This window comes from Lagenorhynchus albirostris, chromosome 14 (assembly GCF_949774975.1).
Source record: "Lagenorhynchus albirostris chromosome 14, mLagAlb1.1, whole genome shotgun sequence".
In the NCBI taxonomy this organism is placed as follows: Eukaryota; Metazoa; Chordata; class Mammalia; order Artiodactyla; family Delphinidae; genus Lagenorhynchus; species Lagenorhynchus albirostris.
The window spans coordinates 71,893,974-71,915,137 of NC_083108.1; the positions used below are offsets into that span (position 1 = coordinate 71,893,974).

Genomic DNA, 21,164 nt, shown 5'->3' on the forward strand with positions numbered 1-21,164 from the left:
TAAAAGGCAAAAAGGAAGAGTCTAAGTACTTAGAATTCTCAATCTTTAAGGGAAGCAGGAAGCAAAAACACCTAGTACTCAAATGGGATGGTACTCTGCTTAGCATCTCTGACAAAGATAACGACAACACTACAAAAAAGCTTCCTGAACAGAAATCCCAGGACACAGGACTAGTCTTCTAGTTTTTACGAGCGAAGCTTTGAGAGAGCCCCAGTGCAGGAGACAAAGAGTCTGGGCAACCCCCACCTCAACCCGGACAGCTCTACCTCTAGGCAGCTTTTCTTCTCCCTGAAATGCATTTGAACAAATGCTCCGCACTACAGAAAGAAATTTAGAAGTATTGGGTTGGCCAAAAAGTTCGTTCGGGTTTTTCGTAAGACATTACAAAAACCCAAACGAACTTTTTGGCCAACCCAATAAATACACAGAACGCTGCCCAAAGAGGACTTATGAGTTAGAGACAGAGAAATTCAAATACCAGGTTCACCTCTTATTAGTTATATGTCCTCAAGTAAATTATCTAACCCATGATTCCATCTCCTCATCCATGAAAGGGGATACTTGTTCTATCACACCAGGTTATGGAGCTTAAGTGAGAAAAAAATAACACAGCCCCGTTCATGGGGGCTTTCATTGTTCTAATATAGATCAATGATTCTCAAAATGTGATCTGGGGATGAGCAGCATCAGAACCACCCTGGAATTTGTGATAATGCAAATTATTAAGCTTACTGAGCCTAGACCTACTGAATCAGTCTCTCAGGGTGGAACACAACAACCAGTGATTCTGATGCTTGTTCAAGTTTAAGAATCTCTATTGTAGACGATACAGGACATAAGGGATTCTATATTTGGATAATTCTTGCTGCTCCAAAATCCTCAGCAGGCATTGCTAGAGCCCGCTGGAGAGGCCATAGTAATTTCTCCACAATGTCCCTCAAATAAAACATCTCCAAAAATAAATCCAAATGTTTTCCTAAAGAACAAAAAACCCTACCTTGCTTAATTAAGAACACAGCTAATCTAGAAACTCAAGGGTCTCAGTTATAAGATCACCTTGACTTGTTCCTTTCAGCTCCAGAGCTCCAGAGAGCAGTTTAAAAATCCCTAGGTCAACCCCTTCCCCTCCTATCACCAAAGCCCAAAGCAAACCTACTTTTTTTTTTTTTTTTAAACCTACTTTTTTAGCCATTCCCCGCTTGTAATCTTAAATGTGGGGCTGAAGTAACTAATCCCCACCACCCCATCCCATTTCCAGTGCATCATCTCACCTTGAGCTCCTGGATAGCTGCCTCAATAAAGCAGGACTCGGGAGTGTGCTTCTCCTCTGCCAGCTGCTGCTCTAGTGCTGCTTTCTCTTCCTGAACCACCCGGTGCAGCACCTGCTCCTTCGAGGCCAGCAGCAATTTGGAGTACTGGCTGTGCTGTTCATCTACAAGAAAGCCAACAAGATGACAGAAATGCGGGACTTCCCTGGTGGCGCAGTGGTTAAGAATCCACCTGCCAATGCAGGGGACACGGGTTCTATCCCTGCTCCAGGAAGATCCCACATGCCACGGAGCAACTAAGCCCTTGCACCACAACTATTGAAGCCTGTACACTCTAGGGCCCCTGTGCCACAACTACTGAGCTCGAGTGCTGCAACTACTGAAGCCCGCGAGCCTAGAGCCCGTGCTCTGCAATGAGAAGCCACCGCAATGAGAAGCCCGCGCACCGCAACGAAGAGTAGCCCCCACTCGCTGCAACTAGAGAAAGCCCGCACGCAGCAACAAAGACCCAACGCAGCCAAAAAAAAGCTCACGGCTGTGTGACTAAATAGGAACTTTCATACACAGCTTTTTTCCTAAAGTGAAAACGGACTGATTTAGCATGTTTTCCTTAAAAAATTTTAGCAATGACCTTAATATAAGGTTTGTAACTCTGACCCCATAACACAAGAAAGCTATCCTAAGAAAACCAAAGATGTAGTCAAAAAATTAATGCTCAGAACTCCCTGGCGGTCCAGTGGTTAGGACTCCACACTTTCACTGCTGAGGGTCTGAGTTCAATCCCTGACTGGGGAACTAAGATCCCACAAGCAGTGAGTTGCAGCCAAAATGAAACCAAAAAACTGAAAAAACAATGTTCATTAATTATAGCATTATCTTTAGTATTAGAAAAGCTGCAACCAACTAGTAAGTCCAATAAAGGAAGTTAATGATATGACGGTATATTCATTAAAGAGAATTCTGCAGACATTAAAAATGCTTTTCTAAGAAGGAGGAATTTAGTGACACGGAGAAATAGCCACATTACATGGGGAAAGAAAAGATGCCAAAGAAGAAAACAGTCCCAATCTCACAAAAACATACACGCATAGAAGAAAACTGTACAATTAACATTTGGGGGGTACCTCTGGATAAAAGGATCATGGATGATTTATTTCCTTTATTTCCCTCCCCCAGATTTTGTGGACTTTAAAATGTAATACACAGATCTATCTCATTTTTACCTTCTGTATCATGTTCGACAGCATGATATACTCTAATGAAAGTTTCTTGTGGAACATTTAGGTTATTGCCAATTTCTATTACACTGTAACAAAAATATCCTTATACATGCTCCTTGGTACAAATGACTTCTTTATGATATTTAAGTATAAATGCTGAATCAAAGGTTGTGCATATTTTAAATACTACCAAATCCACCCCCCCCCCCCACACACACACACAAAAGGCTGTATCGATTTAAACTCCTATGAAGAACAAGAGTACCTAATTCCCCACCCCTGCCAAAACCCAGTACGGGCATGCCTCAGAGATATGCCTGTTTGGTTCCACTGCAATAAAGTGAGCATCACAATCAAGTGGATCACAAATTTTTTGGTTTTCCAGTGCATATAAAAGTTTTGTTTACACTATTCTGTAGTCTATTAAGTGTGCAATAGCACTATGTCTAAACGATGTAGATATCTTAATTTAAAAAATACTTCATTGCTAAAAAATGCTAACCATCATCTGACAACAGCAGGGTTGCCACAAACCTCCAATCTGTTAAAAAAAAAACAACTCAGTATCTGTGGAGCACAAAACGAGGTATGCCTGTATTTGCCTCATCGTGTGCGTGCGTGAGAGTGACTATGACAGGCATTTTGATTTGCATAACTCTAGGCAAAGTTAAACCTCTGTGGATACTTGGAGTTATTCAGATATCTTTTTCCTGGAAATGCTTTGCCAGATGCTTAGCCTATTCTACTAGACTGTTCATCTAATTTATAGAACACCTGTATGTTCCGGACATTAATCTGTATTTTAAATGTGTAAACCTTCCCCTAAGTTTATTTATCACCTGTTGACTCTGAGGAGTCTTGCTGGATTTTATTCTTATAAAATCAAATTCATCAATCTTTTTCTTTTATAGCATCTATGGTTTCAGCCTGGTTCAAAATTCCATCCAAGTAAAAAACCTGAGGATTTATAAAGATATTTTCCTGTATTTTCTTTTAAAAGTTTTGGATTTCGTTACATTTAATTCTTCAATCCATCAGAAATTGATTTTTTTGAATGGTATGAGATAGAGATCTAATTTCATTTTATTTTTTCCATAAGAGTCAACTGTTTCAATACTGTTTATTGAAAAATCTCTTTTGCCCAGAAACTGAAATGCCACTTTAATTCAATGCTCATTTCCATGTGGAATACAGAGAATACAACCTCTTGCACTTCCCCCACTGTAAGCATTGCCCACACTCTAGATCCGAACTGCCTGGCCACCAGTCTGTCTCTTCTATTAGACACCGAGTTCCTTGATGACAGGTGGCAAGACTGGCTGACTGGGGAATCCCCAAAACCTGGGCACAGAGCCAGACACTATTCAACAAAGCTTTATATGTACTTTAATTTTTCATTTTACAACTGAACCAAATTGAAACCAAGAATGAAACCACTTTCTGCAAACTCCACCCCAACCTACTGGAACACTATGACTAATTTGGAAATGCCAGAAATGGCTTGCTGAAAGGCTAAATCTCTGACAGTAAAAAGATATATTCAAGGAACCTTAAAGGGTATACACCCACCATTATCTGCCCCCAAATTAACCGAACTTACCTCCAAGATGAATAGGATGTTCTACATTCATCCATTTGGATTTGGGCAAGGCCACCAACACCCCTTTCTGCCTCTTCATCAGCTGCATTGTAATGGTATCACCAACAACATACTGATGTGATTCTGTGGCAACAACACTGTAACATGGACATTTATATGTAGCAGGGCAAGGAGTTAGCAGACTGGGATCTAATCTAGTAAATATCTCTGTCTTACCTCTTGAGATCCTTCTTATGCACAGAACTGTAACAGATGGGACATTTACTCCAGGTCTTCTCGCTCAATGAAAGATAGTGCAGGATGCATGCCCAGCAGAAGATGTGTCCACAACGGGTTATCTTGGCTGCAGTAGGTGGATATAGGCATATTGGGCAAGATGGCACTTCATGGCTACAAATGCGCTGAAACAAAATGCCAGCACAAGTTAAACTACTTTCAGAAATGACTACGGATTACCAAAGTTAAAGCCTCTCCTCTTCCATCCCCATCCCTATACAGCTCTAACAACACATCTTCACAAAACTGTTCAACAGTGCAGGTATATGTACAATAGCACTTCAAGCAAATCATAAAGGAAACAGTAATAATAGTTTAATATACTAAAACAACTATACAACAGGTATTTTGGGGGTTCTACATCAAACGGAAAAAATGACAGAAATCAATATATGATCCCATTTACAAAAAAAGATTTATATGTACGCATACATAAAGGCACAAGAAGGTTCTAGAAGTAATGTACCGGTAATTTCCAAAAGAGGAGTCAATGAGACTTCCACTTTATACTGTACGTCTCTACTTTTTTTTTTAAACCAATGCATATAAAACCTAAGTTTCATAGACCTTCTATGTCATTTTCAGATGATTCTATGAATTTTCACAGTAATGGGAGTCCAGGCTTTGGGTCCATCATTTTGAAACTACATCATATAACCTAGGAGTGACAAGGGGATACCCAGAGCCCATAACAGAGAAGAGAAAACAAACACAGCAGTAGCTTGGACAGAAGTACAGCTGTGTAGCTCATTTCACCTGTCACAAGGCCAAGGCCTAATCTGATACTGATTACTACAAATGGCTACCAATGAAGCAGTGTCCATGTAATGAGTCCATCCTGGGTCAGGAGGGTAACCAGAGTTCTCATATTCCTCTGATTACTTCTTCCCAGAAGAGAAGAGGTAGTAGACAGGACTGCTTTTGTCCTACAGATCAGAGCCCTCCAACACCCAGTCCTGCAGGCCAGAGCCAATTAGCACAAAATGAACTCCAGAAGAAACCAGGACTGATCTCTGGAAAACATCTACACTAAGGCCAGGCAGAAAGTGGGATCAGCAGTAAACCCAGCCAAAAGCTGCTGTCACCACGGTCCCTTTCTTTAGTTCTCTCTCCCACTAACAGGTTATAAGCTTAGCTGAGCTACTCACCACTTGCTCCACAAAGTCCCAGTTGACTAAGGTATCAGGATCAGCAAAATGAACTGTGTAGTCTTGGTCTTCAGACACCACAAACTGGCAGCTAAAAATAGGGAGAGACAAGTAAAAGGCACTGTCAGAATCTACCAACAAGCCTTCAGCAGAAATTCATCATCTCTTTACTTAGAAATCAAATGCAGGCCATTAGCAGCCATGCTTTGTGAAGCACTAAACTAGGACTTCAGCCTCAGTTCCAAGTCCTGGCTCTGGAAGGAATCCAAAGACTCAGCGGGTAGGAGTCTACCATGAACTCTGTTTCTTCTGCTTCCAGGCCCAGCCAAGCTGCCTGCAGGCCCTCCTCTGAACTAAAATTAAGCCAGACTGTGGCTCCATCAACCAGAAGGGAAGCCAGATCTCCTCCCTCACCCCCAGAAACCACTAGTCTTCAAGGCAGTAGAAAAAACTGTCCCCACTCAATCTTTTGAGTACTAGCTTTTTGGTTATTTTGGCCACGCCACACGGCTTAGGGGATTCTCAGTTCCCTGACCAGGGATCGAACCCAGGCCACAGCAGTGAAAGCCTGGAATCCTAACCACTAGGCCACCAGGGAACTCCCACCAGTTTATATAAAGTACTAAATGGTTACTTCAGTCTAGATCCAAGGTCAAACCTTACATTATAACTAATGCCACACAAAAGGAAACAAAAGAGAATCAGTATTTGAGCAAATGTATGCCAAGCACTCCAACTTGGCACTCAATTCTCCCTTAAGTAATTTCTCCTCCTTTACAGAGGAAAAGCTGAATCTCAAAGTGGTTAGGTAAGTTACCCAAGGTCGAAGGCCAAAACAAGATTCAAATCTGGATTCAATTCCAAAGCAAACACTTTTACTACCTCATCATGATACTAAAGCATTATTTAATTTTAGCATTTATTTATTTAAGCTAAATAAATAAATTTATTATCTTCTTTTGAGCACCAAGAACATCCACTTGAAACACATCTGTGTTTTCAAAGTGAGGTGAGTGAGAGACAGAGAGAGACAGAGAGAGAGAGAGAGAGAGAGACAGAGAGACAGAGAGAGAGAATCAACTCTGTTTCCGCCTCTCTCCCACAGTAGTTTAAAAGAAGCCTCTTTGCACCACAAATGCCCAAAGGCTCAACTTCACTTCCCTCTTAAGAGTAGCCATACTCACTTGGCTTGTAAAAACAATTCCTTGTTAAAAGGCTTATGTCCCCACTTGTTCCTTTTTCCCCAGCTGCCATGTCCACTGCCTTCAAAATGACCTGCCTGGCCACGGGGTTCAAAAGTGAAATTCAACAAGTGATTCAGGTTGATCTTCTTCGGACCAGAGAACTGGGCAGGGCTAAACTCTGCCCGCTGAGCCTCTGCTACCTAGAGAGAATGAGAATAAATCAGAGGATTTTAGATTAGGATGACACTTGCTAAATGACAGCAGAAACCTGCACAACCCCTCCTTCTACACGGCTTAAAATATTAACTAAATAAAACACAGGCTTATATTTAGTAAACAATTTTCCTAGGACGGGGTAATGCAAAAGTCTACCTAAGATCTAGATGGGAGTGGAAAAAGAGAAAAAGAGCCTCTAACATACAATTACTTATAAACTATTTAGTCTGCCCTAAGTGGCAATTAACCATTAAATGACAAAACCCAGCATGAACTTCTCTAGCTATCTTGAAGCACAAAGATTTACTTACCGGATTAATCTTTCCACAGTCCCGTAAGACTCCTACACCTTCACTCTTGTTAGCTACTTGCTCTCTGGTTTGTTTCTGGTCAAAATGAATCTGTGGAACTATACTCTGGAGGCGGCCTGCAGGCAGCTACTAACTGCCATAGGCTTCAGGATCCTGCCAGAGACCTCCTGTCTAAGACACACACTGCTATTCATTGTTAATTAAAACTGACAGAATTAGAACATGTAGGCAGACTAGCTCTGTGTCCAGAAATAAATCCAATCAGCACATTCAGAAACAGCTTAGAAAGTGACAAGAAACCACGTGTGAGAAATACCATTGCACAGAGATGGAAGATTTATTGTGTTGGAGCTTTTGTGGTCCTCCTAACATTCCCAAATTGAAATGGTACAGGTACCTGCTATAAGTCAGCTAGTCCATTTTCTAATCCCACTTTCCCAATTAACGTCATAGGCACTTGGCCCTGTCACTAAATACTAGTAAAGAGTCACTTTTTTTTTGGTAAGCCTGTTTTACGTTTATTTTTTTTAAGATTTTTTTTGATGTGGACCTTTTTTTTTTTAAGTCTTTATTGAATTTATTACAATACTCCTTCTTTTTTATGTTTCGGTTCTTTGGCTGTGAGGCATGTGGGATCTTAGCTCCCCAACCAGGGATCGAACCGCGCCTCCTGCATTGGAAGGCGAAGTCTTTAACCACTGGACCACCAGGGAAGTCCCTGAAGAGTCACTTTAAATAGCTATATACCATTATATTACGATAGGTATACTATAATGCCTTAGTGTAGGACAGATTGTTCATGGCTTTTCCAGCATTAACAAAATAATGCTATGATAAACACAGTTGACAGACCTTTGTGCACAAACATTTGAGCACCTACAATTATTTCTTTTGAATGTAGAGTAGGAATTACTGAGTCAAAGGAAATGCAAATTTAAGGCTTTTGTTGCTTGTTAGTAAAGTCAAATTTAGAGTTTAATGAGCAACACTTGTATATACACGATAAAGAAATCTAAAGAGTACAAAAAAGCGGACTTCCCTGGCGGTCATGTGGTTGAGGCTCAGCGCTTCCACTGCAAGGGGCGCGGGTTCAATCCCTGGTCAATCGGGGAACTGGGATCCCGCATGCCTCGCGGTGAGGGCAAAAAGAGTACAAAAAGGGATAAAGCCAAAGATACCTTCTATTCCAGAGGCAACCAATATATCCTCTGAGATATTCTATGAATACGGAATCAGAGTATATGATCTTTATGATTAAATACAGTGGCATATCACACAGTTAGGCAATCTCCTTTTATCTTAACAGATCTTGGGAGACAACACCTCCCCCTCACTGTTTATGTAACTCACCAGAGGAAGCCCAAGACTTCCAGGTCATCCCTTATCTCTCACCCCTAGACTCTCATCTCCATAGGCTCTGCCTCCCCTAATCAGTCTTCCACTCTAATGCCCCAAACTCAGATAAGAGCTCATGTTCACTCAACAAAATCTACCACATTCTCAACCTTCTACCTTCATCTTTTTACCACTAACGGCCCACTGTCTCTAATACTGCCCATCATAATTCCTGATTACACTTCCAACATGTTCACCTCTCAGTTCCTTGACTTCCTCTCCTCCAATCAGCTTGCCCTCCACTCTACCTCTGCCACCCACTGCCATGGGCATACCATCTAGAGCTGTGCTGTCATAACAAAGCAGCCACTACTATCCAGATATGATGGCTACTGAGCACTTGAAATGTGGCCAGTACCACATCATGAAAGAGCATTTTAGCTATATTGGATTAAATATATTAACATTAATTTCATCGTTTTTACTTGTTTACTGTGACAACTAGAAAACTTTAAGTTACATATTTGGCTTGCCATTTCTATCTTAGCATTTCTACTGGATGGCACTGCTCTACAGTCTAGACCACAGTGGTAATAACTGCACCTCTTCCACCATCTTAATTTTGAGCACCCTACCAGCAACTCACTCCTTTCTCAGCTTGTTTCCGTTAGTTCTGATTCTAACAACTTTTCACCTCCATTGGGATCTCCAAACCAGTGATCCAACACCCTCCCCCCAAATCTTCTTTCCTTATTTGGCTCTGATCCTATTCCATTGCCCTCTTCTCTTTGTCAGCTGTACTCACCGGGCAAAACTTTCCAATTAATCCACAGCATCAGAGCAAGTAAACATGGCTAAAGAACACAACCACACCATACCAACCAGCCTCACTAAAGTAGACCTTTCTGCGGCCCAGCGGTCATACTGCAATCCTATTACGCTTCTGTGCTCCACGGATTCCCCCAGACACCCAGACAAATCCTCCAGTCCTCTGGTTTCCAAACCTCCTCTCTTGGCTCACCTTTTACACTTCACTGAGACAGTAAGAACAATCAGAAAAGAACTCCAACGTGCTCCTAGTCTGCCTTCCTCTTGTTACTGTGGATGAACTGGTGAAGCTCCTAAGCCAACTCCTCCACCTGTGCGCTAGACCCCAACTCCTCAGGAACTCAAGGACACTTCTAGTAATTCTCTCTCTCCTCTGCATCACGTTTTCCCTCTTACCAGAACAATCCCATTAGCAGAAGTATGCTGCATTTCTCTAAGCTTAAAATCTCTCTTGACCTCACATTCCCCTCAAGCTACTGCCTCACCTCTCTGGTCCCCTGTAAGAGCAAAACCACTAGAAAGTAACTATCTAAACTTGCTGTTTCTTCTTCATATCCTCTCTAAAGCTATGCCAATCAGGTTTTTGTCCTCACCACTCCACCAAAGCAGCGCAAGGCCAAAAACCTAAACTACCTTCCCATTTCCAAATCTAAAGGTCAACTTTCCATCCGAATCTTCTTACCCAGCCTAACAGCAGCACAGGACAAAACAAGCCATTTCTCCAAATGGCTTTCAGTTCTCTTCCTCCCTTTTTGCTGGTTCCTTATCATCCTGACTCCAGGCTCAGTCCTTGAATCTATTCCCTTTTCGCAACACTCACTCCTTAATGATCCCACTTAGTTCCATAGTTGCAAACACCAAGTGTACATGGACAGCTCTCTAGCCAGGGTCTCCTCCTTGAACTCGACTCAGTTAACAGCCTATCTATACTCAGAGATCCAACAGGCATCTCAACGCAAATATAACACTTCCAAATGACATTCTTTATCTAATCTAAACATCCCCCTTCCCTCCCCATCCCAAAACCCTGTACTCCTCTTGAACTTGCCCCCATTTCAGCAAACGGTACCTGAATTGGGCCCCTACCAAAAACACTAGTCATTTATTTCTCTGCTCAAACCCCACATCTAATCTATTTAAAAATCCTGCTGGCTCTACCTGCAACTATCTCCCCAAATATGATCCCCTCTCATCACTATCACTCTGTTTCAATCACTCTCACCAGGAATACCTTAATAAGCTCCTAACTAGTCTCCCTGCTTCCACTCTCCCCTTTACAATTCCAAGTCAGATTACCTTACTTCTCTTCTTAAGCCCCCCAATAGCTTCCCATCTCTCTGAACAAAAGCCAAAGTCCTTCAAGGGCCTATGTGATCTGATTCCTCTGTCTTACTCTTTGGCTTCATTTCCTGCTTCTCCACCCATGGTAGCCTATTTGCTTTACCTCAAACACACAAAAAACATTACCATCTCTGGTCCCTTGTACTTGTAAATTCGCTCTTGCTAACACACCCTTCCTCAAATTCTACTGTGTGCTCCCTTGCTTCATTCAGGACTCAGAGAGTCCTCAGAGAAGCTTTCCTTAGCCACCTCCTAAAACTACTCTTTGTTACTCTCTATCCCTTTACCGCTCTCAGTCTACTTTTTTTTTAATTTAATAATTGTATTTATTACATAACGATTTGTTTATTGTCTCCCCAAACTAGATTATAAGCTCTACCCAATGCTGTATTCCAAACTCTAAATGATATTTAGTGCATAGTAGATGAGGAATAAATTTCTGGTGAGTGAATGAATTCTTCCATTAGTGCATCCATTAAATCTTGTTGTATACTGGTTACATAGTAGGCAACATTCAAACAGCAGGATAATATATTTAACCAACAATGTATTTAACTCTGATAGCATTTAGTTTGTTTCCTAAATTGTGCAACTACAAACAATGTTGCAATGACCTCCCTTGTACATGAGTCTTTATGCACTTAAAGAAAGATATCTAAGAAACTCCTAAAATCAGAGTACCTGGGACTAAGAATATATAGCATTTTACATTTTTCTAGATACTACTGGGCAAATTAATGTCATTAATTAATGCCATTTTATTACCTAAATATTCCAAAGTGTACCTATAAATCAAGAGTGATAATAAAAGGATGACACAAAATTTTTTTAAAGCATGATACAAATTACAGTACCCGAAATTTGCTATAATTTCTCACAATCCATAATTACAATGTCTTCCAAGAAAATGTTCATAACCTTCAAGGGAAGAAAGGAGGAGAAGTTCAAACCTAGTTAATCCTCAACTACTCAAGTAATTCAGAAAGGGGGGGAACTCTTGCTCCCACCCCTTCCCAACCACTAATAAACTGGGGATGGGGGGATCAGACCTCATGCTTCTTATGTTCTAGAAAGGACATTCTAAAATTCCATACCTCATCTCGTCTTCCACCATTGAAAGAAGAGCTAAAGAGTTTGTTGCTGCTGCCGCCGCCCCTTTGAGGAGGCATCTTATTAAAAGTTTTGCTTTTCTGTGAATTGGAGCGACGGGACTGGTTGATAAAATTTTCATTTTTGGGGTAGGAAGGTTCACGTTTGCGATTATAACGCTTGGATCCACTTGAGTTCTTTCCATCTGAAAGCAAGAAATGTGAAAAAATTAGTTAAGAAATGATACATATACTTGACGAATTGCTCTCCACCTCCCAACAAAATTGTGTTTAAACAAAGGTAAGTGGGCCCTTCCATGACCTCCAAGCTATCTGGGTTGGGCCAGAGCATCAGTGCTTTCGGCAAGACATTACACAGTAAGGTGAAAAAAAAAAATTTTTTTTTGGAATGAAGCCTAAAGGGTCCCTCCCTCAGGAGGGACACAATATAGATCAAACCACACAGACTCTCAGTTCACAATGTCTTTCTTTATAACAGAGCTTAATCACTGCTCTTGTATTGATACAAGTCCATTCAGACAGAGTGACAGAAAAAGAACAGCCTATCTATATTAAGGAAAAGTACTTTATCTGGAGGCAGGACAGAAGGCATTCTTCTTAAATTACTACAACACAGCTAGACCCTATACCGCAATGGTGTGGCCTAGGTCTTAGCAGATATACAGAAAGCACAAAAGCAAAACAATATTTATATACGTTTTAGAGGTCAAACTGAGAAGCTATTAAATTGACAAAACAAAAGAAGTTGGACTCTAAGAGTATATCAGCGTGAAGTTATACCCTTTTAAAAACTGTTTCTTGCTTTTTTTCTCCAATTACAAGAACATAAGTTCAATTTTGGAAACCAGAAGAATAAATTCGCCAGTGCCCATGGAATACCAACCTATGAAGTGTTTAATTTCCTTTTATTCTCCATTTTATACACTCATCACACGTCTTCCACAGAATGACAGGCATATAAGATATATTGTCTTCCACCTATTACTCCTTGAGCATTTGCATGCACCCCTAGGCTTCAAAAACATGATTAATGGCCACACTGTTGTCTACCATATGCTATGGCGTAACATAACCAATTTGTTGTACATTTAGGTGGTTTCTGACTTTTTGTTTATTTAATATAATAGTATTGGGAGCCTCTTTATACAGAGGCCTGTGTGTATAATTATGTCAAGTTCTCAAAGTAGAATTAGCAGATTAAGTATGATCATAAAGCCTTTTACACATCCTCAAGTTGCTTTCCAGAACCATACCAATTTATTTATATTCTAACAACAGTATAAGAGAGAACATCTAGTTTACTACATTCTTTATAATACTGAGTTGAATAAACTTTGTTAAATTGAAGGGTCAAAATAATTTGTTTCAAATTTGAATTTCTCTGATGACTAGCAACAAACATTTTTTCAGTCTGTTAACCATTTGTATTTTGTGTAAAGAGCTCGTTTGTATTCTTTGCCCCACTTTTTCTACTGCAGAGCTGAACTGCATAGATTATTTTGTCCAAATTGAACAAAGAACCCTGACCAGACACTTTTTTTTTTTTTTTTTTTGCGGTATGTGGGCCTCTCACTGCTGTGGCCTCTCCCATTGCGGAGCACAGGCTCCAGACGCGCAGGCTCAGCGGCCATGGCTCACAGGCCCAGCCGCTCCGTGGCATGTGGGATCTTCCCAGACCGGGGCACGAATCCGTGTCCCCTGCATCAGCAGGCAGACTCTCAACCACTGTGCCACCAGGGAAGCCCCCAGACACATTTAACATGTGCCAAAGTTTACCAGCTTTAAAAAAAAAAGCAGGGGAGAGGAGGCAAAATAAAACCTATCTGAGAACCTGAGACCCATACCAAGTAAATAACGGTGAAAGGTCCCCAAATTAGTCTTCAGACAAAAAAAGACTCATCTTTCTTGTCCCTTCACTCACTTCATCTTGCCTTATTTCAACAGAGAAATCTGACCAAATCAAGTCTGTACCCTACACTTTAATGGCTTTAAAAGCAAGAACAGAGAAAACAGAAGTTGGGGGACTTTTAATGAAGAAATCCATTAGGCTTACTCTCAAACTTTAAAGGGGTGGTAGTTTATAAAGTCGAGAAGACTCCAGGGCTTCCCTGGTGGCGCAGTGGCTGGGAGTCCGCCTGCCGATGCAGGGGACACGGGTTCGTGCCCCAGTCCGCAGAGCGGCTGGGCCCATGAGCCATGGCCTCTGAGCCTGCGCGTCCGGAGCCTGCGCTCTGCAATGGGAGAGGCCCCAACCATGAGAGGCCCGCGTACCGCAGGAAAAAAAAAAAAAAAAGAAGACTCCAGCATAAGCCTCAGAAACTACAACCCCCCCCACCTGCCAAAATATAGCTTAATCCTATTTATGTTAAAAATATATAATTAATAGAAACATCTCTGGAAAGGCAACAGAGCAGGCTGTTAATGACATTTACCTTTGGGAAATGAAGCTATTCACGTTGGCCTAAAACAGTGGTTCTCAATCCTACAGTTTGTAGGAATCACCCAGATGAGCTTTTAAGGGATTCTTGTGCTCAGGCCTCACCCTCTAAAATTCTGACCTAAGTAAACAGAATTACTGTTCTGTATACTAATAATTTGGATAATTAAAAAACTGTAAGTACCTACAAGAAATTATTTCTAGACAAGGTGACCAGCTTCTTTTACAGCAGACAAAAATAAATTCAAGGTGAAGCATATCCTCAGGGAAAAGGAAACATCAGCTGATAAACCAGAGTCCAGATTTTCGAAGCAACCACTTCACACTCAGTTTGCCAGCAACATGGGATAAATGAGAGGTATGTCATCCTCTCCAAACCTGACCAGTCATGTGAGATGGCAGCACTGTCAACAGAACAGATGGTCAAAGAAACACTGCCAGGCTAGGGTTCACTCCTACCAGTCACCTTTCAATCCCAGTTAGAGAAAGTGACCAGAGCTTAAAAGTTAGAATTTAAGAACTAGACTTTTACCTACTACTTCAGTTCGCAACAGTTACAGTCAAACATGGCATCAGTGGTAACAATTAGAAAATGAAACTTCAGATCTCAAATTCTGCCTTGCTCTGAACCCATGAAATTAGTAAGATTTCAAATTAACGGAAAATTCAGAGGGATACAGAACCCCAGCTAACTTTACCATGAAAAGAAATGAGGTTTTATGAAGAGGATAGGCATATGCAGAAAACATATGTTCCCCAAACCTTATTATCCAAGACTATTTCAGATGATCCTGCATTTGACCCTGTTGTTTTCAAGACCTAATAGATTTAGACTGCACAGATTTAGGTAAAGCCAGATTCTACACTTCAAGGGCTCAAAAAGGTAACCTGGCACTCAGAAGGAGGGCTGTTTTCATTTCTTCACTTATTACCACACTGGCAAGGAAATGGTTTCATAATGCTTACAGAACTGCTGACAGTGAACTGCTCACTTCTAAAACATTACGACAACTGACCACATAAGGATTCAAGATTTTAGTTGCTAAAATCCACTCCCTCATCTTGTCTTTCACTTACCTACAGGCGTGAAGTCAGACATCTAAAGTGAGAGGCTGGCTCTTATCTCTAGACCCAGGCAGCTGAAGATTGAAGGTAGTTAGGCCTGGGACCCAGAGATAAAACTCAGGAGTGCTATTTCTGAGGCAACTTGCCAGAATATACATGTGAATAAGTTGGGGGATGAATCTGTCCTCCTTTCTCTAATAGGAGATAGCAATGAGGTGATCTGCTTTAGATTCTGGAAAACAGACAAAAAAGTCAAACTAAGTTCCTAGGACACACATATTCTCTGTTGAAAGTTTTAAATTTCAAAGTGGTTGTTCACAATCCTGGCTGCACAAGAGAATCATTTGCAGAGACTTTTAAAACTATGGATGTCAGGGCCCAAACCAGACCTAAAGAATCAGAAAGAATTGCTAGGGAAGAGCCCCACACATCCTTATTAAGAAAAAAAAAAAAAAAAAAAGGTCCTTAAGAGATTCTAATGCACACCCAGAGCTGAGAACTGCCAAAAACTATCAAGACACATTCCAAAATGGACCATTAGTTAAATGGCTCAAATCCAGAACACAGGAGACTTGAAAACTTAACCCAAAAAAAAAAAAAAAAAACTTAATCCACTGTGTCTCAGCTGTCCCACATTTCCCTAAGAGAAAGGTCTCCACCAAGTAACAGTAAGCATATTTCAGTCTCTTCCCCCAATTACCAAGTAACAGGCCATAAATTTTTCAGTTAAAAAATTTGGCAACATCAACATTTCTAGCTGTAGTTGTAACAGGTGGGACAGTCTACAGATCAGAATACCAGCCAGAAAGTTTCTGCTGCTGATTCATGCCATGTCACAAGCAAGTTGCTTACCCATCATCCAAAGCAGTTGACAAGCACCTCTGGAGGGGCAACATATGGCCTTACTACAGAATCAACTGATAACTGAGTCCAGCTGAAATTATTAATTCTGAATGAAAGGAAGAGAGATGGGGTATCAGGAATGACACATGTGCCAATAAGTTACTTGCTTGTTAAGTGAATTTATATAAAGTGTACTTAGTAATATTGCCTGGGACTTCTTAGGAATTTACTTGGACAATTACTCTAACTCCTGGTTTTCTTGTCAGTAAAATAGGGCTAATCCTCTCCCCTCCCTCCTCATAGAGTCATGAGGACTAAGAGAAAACTTCTGTAAAATGCCTACCCTGGTGGCTGGCACATAGTTGCTGTTATTTGAAAGCCTATTATTAATAAATCTAAAATTCCTATCAAGAGCACCTATTAGACTTTCAAAAAGCCATAGAAACCAAGGACTCAAGCCAACCAGCCTGGAAATTCTTTTAACTTCCCTAAATGGTGTTTATTGAAGGCTTTAAGTCACCTCAATTTTCAAAGCCATCAAAACCTCCAGGTCCATTTACAGCTCAGAGGCTTTCTTCAGAGCAGATTACCCCTAGTAACCTGGCTTCTGGTACCGGAATATAAGAGGAAGAGTGTCAGGACAGTGCTTCATACCACCAACCTCAAAATAACTGCTTCATAATACCTGACCTTCCTTTAACCTCCATGGCAGTACCATCCCCCACCCAGAAGGATGGGGCAAGAGACTGGTTCCGGGCCAGGGTCCATTGTTTGCCCCAAAACAGCCAGGTCTCTCTCTTGCCTCTTTTTACTTTCTTTGCTCTTTTTTTTTTTTAAAATCAGTTTACTGTTTGTTTTTTTAAATATTTATTTTTATTTATTTATTGGCTGTGTTGGGTCTTTGTTGCTGTGCGCAGGCTTTCTCTAGTTGCAGTGGCTTCTCTTGTTGTGGAGCATGGGCTCTAGGCGCATAGGCTTCAGCAGTTGCAGCATGTGGGCTCAGCAGTTGTAGCTCACAGGCTCTAGAACGCCGGCTCAGGAGCTGTGGCACACGGGCTTAGCTGCTCCGCGGCATGTGGGATCTTCCCGGACCAGGGATGGAACCCGTGTCCCCTGCACTGGCAGGCGGATTCTTAACCACTGTGCCACCACGGAAGTCCCTCTTTGCTCTTTCTAAACAACTTTCCCCGAACTCTAAACCACCTCTCTCCTCTGGGCTACATTCCTGGGATATTTACTGTTGAACGTTCTTAGAACTACATCTTAGCACTACTGGAACAAAACTGTAGGAATAGATCCAAGAAAAGGAGTATTATGCAAATGTTTGAAGCAATTAGCCAAGGCAAAGAAACTGTGGTATGCCAATCTGGCCAGAAAGATCAAGTAAATCCTGTTAGCCAAATGTACTTATTTCCTGTGTGCATGAAGGGCAAACCTAAGCCAGTCGCAGGAACAAAGACTCAAGTATATTTATCATGTAACTAGGAAGCAAATGACCATTTATTACACACATGGTTTACAGAATTAGAAACCAAAGATTTTTTTCTCATGTGAGGTAGGAAAAGAAGAGTGGAAAAGGGAATTAAATATTTAAAAACTGAAAAACTCTTGTTCTTGTTACTTTAACAAAAGACAGACAAGTTGTAAGTCATGTCTTTTCACCTCACCTTTCCTGTTCTTCCTTCAACTCAGTACCATGAAACTCAAGAGGTCCCTTCAACAATTTCCAGCTGAATCAAGTACATCAAGTGTTGAGTCAGCTTCTGAAATCCTACAGAAATCTTTTTACGGAATTATGCAAAATTTCAACCTACTCTTTTGTTAGAGCAGCCATCTAGAAGTAGAAGTCACTGTGTAAGAGATCCTGAACAATATCTGCTATGGTAGCATTAGTCTTAGTTGTAATGTTCTTAAGGCAGTATATGCTACCTTTCAGCTCAACCTTAGCCAATATCTAGTTTCCTAAGCCATTTTTAATCTCTATTTACTGTCTCTGAATTTGTTCCTAAATGCAAACAGGTGATTATGGTTGATGATGAACTCTATTTAGCTACAGGCCTATCCTTCCTTTTTGCTAAGGGAATATACATAGCAGCAGCCAGAAAAGTAGGCAATAGCAATGGCAAACATATTCAAGCTCTCTTACAAACACATTAAACAAAAACTAATGCTACCAGAGGGCACACCTGTGTATTTCATAAAGCCCAGCAAAAAAGTCCTTTCCGTGAGTTTTTACTTCCTTCCTCAGAAGCTTTCAATTGATAAGGTGAATAGTGTTTTAGAAGTCTTTCATGGGGTTTTTGTTTGGGGGGGAAGGGGAACGTCCGTGGCAGCCCAGTGGTTAAGATTCCATGCTTCCACTGCAGAGGGCACGGGTTCCATCCCTGGTTGGGGAACTAAGGAACCCACATGCCCCATGGCAGCAGCGGCCAAAAAAAAAGAGTATTTTATGGGTTTTTTTTTTTTTTTTTTTGCCATGCCGCATGGCATGCGGGATCTTAGTTCCCCTACCAGGGATGGAACCCATGCCCCCTGCAGTGGAAGCGTGGAGTCTTAACCACTGGACCATCAGGGAAGTCCCTTTATGTAGCTGCTTAAAAAAAAAAAAAAATTCACTTCAGTCAGAATGAACCCAGCAATTAATACTTACTCTATACAAGTCTGACTGAAATGTTAACACTGACAAATATTTACTTTGGTCAAACCACAATAGAATTCTGCATCATCCTGTTGGGTAATGAGAGTTAGTTCCACTAATCAACATATTCAAAATCAGGACAATACAAGCTAAATGCCTTACATACCTCAGATTTGTTGCTGTATTATTTTGTTTGAGTTGGGGCAAACTTTCACCTACTGCTTCACTAAATAATAAATCAACTTAAGGCATTTACTGCAACTGATTCATGACTGTAAGTTAGTGGCTTAAACAGGAGCCCCAGAAAAATTAGTTGAGAATTAAGATAGCTGGAGAACCAGAATCTTTAACATCTAGGAATAGAATGCAAAAGTTATTTACCAGCTGTACTGAAAAATATGAAGACTGTTCTAAACTAGTTCCAACACTGGCCAAGAGGACTGGCAAACCTCTATCTCTAGGGGAGATCTCCGATAAACCTACACATGTGCAAAACCCCAAAATTAGTCTACATAATACTGCCTGACATGGCCTGAGAGTCTACACTTATCCCTGCTTAGATGTTTAAAGCATTCATTCTTATCAAGACAACTGGTCTCCACCTGAGTTCCAAAAGCAAGCTCTAGAAGACCTTGACGTACCAGGTAAACAAGTTTGCTATATAGAGCAGAAAAACTCTGAACTCAACTCAGCCTTACAGCTGTTTTTCTGGTTTTTAAGTCAGTCTTGCAGTTTTCTTAATCTTGGAAGTTTTAAACAACTGGAGCTCCACATCTGGGGACTCCAAATGTTCCCCTCTCTGCCACACATCCCCACTATTCCCACTGAAAACATTTCCTATTACTGCTAATTTAATCAAAATACAAAAGAGCAGAGCTCTGAAGTAAGATGAAGACATTCAACTCCAGATCTCCTGGCTTCTCACCTTTTTCCTTCTTTAGATGTGAACAATTCCACCCTGCTGGACAGGTGACTGGAGTATTGAAAAAAGAGGTAAAAGCCTAGCCCAGTACCTGGCACATGGTAAGCCCTCAATAAATAGTAGCTATTATCATCATGATGGTCATATTTAATATTGAGAGGCATGACTACAGAAATGACAAAATCTTCCCCATAAGATGACACCATCCTAGTCTAACAAGGAAATAGACATGTTGTGCATTTGGTGCATAACAGGTGTCAGGTACTCTCCTAAGCATTAGTTCATTTGTTTCCTAAGTTAATTTATTTTCTCCACCTTTACAGGTAAGGAAACTGAGACACTCACTCAAGGTCTGACAAACCTAAAAAGACTGAATCCAGAGGCTGGTCTCTTAACCACTACTCCACACTAAACAAAGCCATTCAAAGATGAGTCCTCTTCATCTGGGGAGATCTGGGACCAGGTCATTCAACATGAGATTTGAGTTTAACAAATCTCTGGGCCCCACCCTCCCGTTTAAACTTGAACACTACCCAATTCTAATTCAACATTAAGAGTAAATGAACTTAGTGGTTTTAGGAGCGTACGCTGGTGCGTCAGACAAACCAGGTCTTCAGGTCTACTACACATACTAGCTGGTGACCTCACCTTTTCTGAGCCTCAATTTCCTCATCCGCAAAATGGGGATAAGAATAGCATCTACTTCACCGAGCTATTTCGAGCTTTAATGCAAGGATGTACTAAAACCACGCAGTACAGTTCTCATTAAGTGTTAACTAGAAGTAATGGGAGCCATGGGAAAGAGAAAGATATGACTAGTAGAAAGCGGAGCTTGTCCCTGGGTGACCTAGCTGGCACACGAGCGAGGATCCTCCCCAGCATTAGGAGCAGTCGCCCCCCGCCACAGGAGCCCGCCCTTACCGCTCTTGGGTTTAGACTCGCCGGCCGGCCCTGCAGAGGCGGAGCGGGTGGGCTGTTGCCCTTTGCTGCTGCCCGAAGAGGCGGAGGAGCTGCTGGAGCCGCTGTTCTTGTCCATGTCGGAGGCGGTGGCGGCGGCGCTGGGGGAGCTCTGCGGCATCAAAGGGGGCCTTGGCGGCGGCGGCGGCAGTCGGAGCGGAGCGGGCGCGGCGGAGACCCAGGCTCATGGCGTTCGGGGCCGGCGGGGGTCGGCGGCGGCAGCGGTTCTCGGCCTTCATGGCGACATTTTTCCCTGTTTCCTTCCTCGGCTTCTCAAACTGGAAAGAGAAGCGGCGGGCGGGGCTCTTGAGCCCGGCGGCGGCGGCGGCGGTGACCGAGAAGGAGGAGGAGGCCGGGGCTCGGAGGTCCGGGCCGGGCCTGGCGGGGCGGAGGCTGCAGGGAAAGGGGAGGCGAGGGAGGGTGCGCGAGCCCCGCCGGCCGGCCGGACACGCTCTCCCGCCGCGGG

The 21,164-nt window shown here is 41.9% G+C and overlaps 1 protein-coding gene across 2 annotated transcripts in view; it reads right to left on the minus strand.

The window, feature by feature from the left end:
• RNF10 (ring finger protein 10) overlaps positions 1-20,957 on the minus strand; it is a 31,199-nt gene extending 10,242 nt beyond the window's left edge. For both annotated transcript variants that reach the window (XM_060170491.1, XM_060170490.1), the window contains exons 1-7: positions 20,663-20,957; positions 11,822-12,021; positions 6,697-6,896; positions 5,513-5,603; positions 4,305-4,489; positions 4,089-4,225; positions 1,272-1,432 (exon numbers count right to left, since the gene is read on the minus strand). In XM_060170491.1, coding sequence (XP_060026474.1) covers positions 1,272-1,432; positions 4,089-4,225; positions 4,305-4,489; positions 5,513-5,603; positions 6,697-6,896; positions 11,822-12,021; positions 20,663-20,819 — 1,131 coding nt within the window. In that variant the 5' untranslated portion in view covers positions 20,820-20,957. The remainder of the gene's footprint in view (positions 1-1,271; positions 1,433-4,088; positions 4,226-4,304; positions 4,490-5,512; positions 5,604-6,696; positions 6,897-11,821; positions 12,022-20,662) is intronic.
• Between the last annotated feature and the right edge of the window lie 207 nt (positions 20,958-21,164).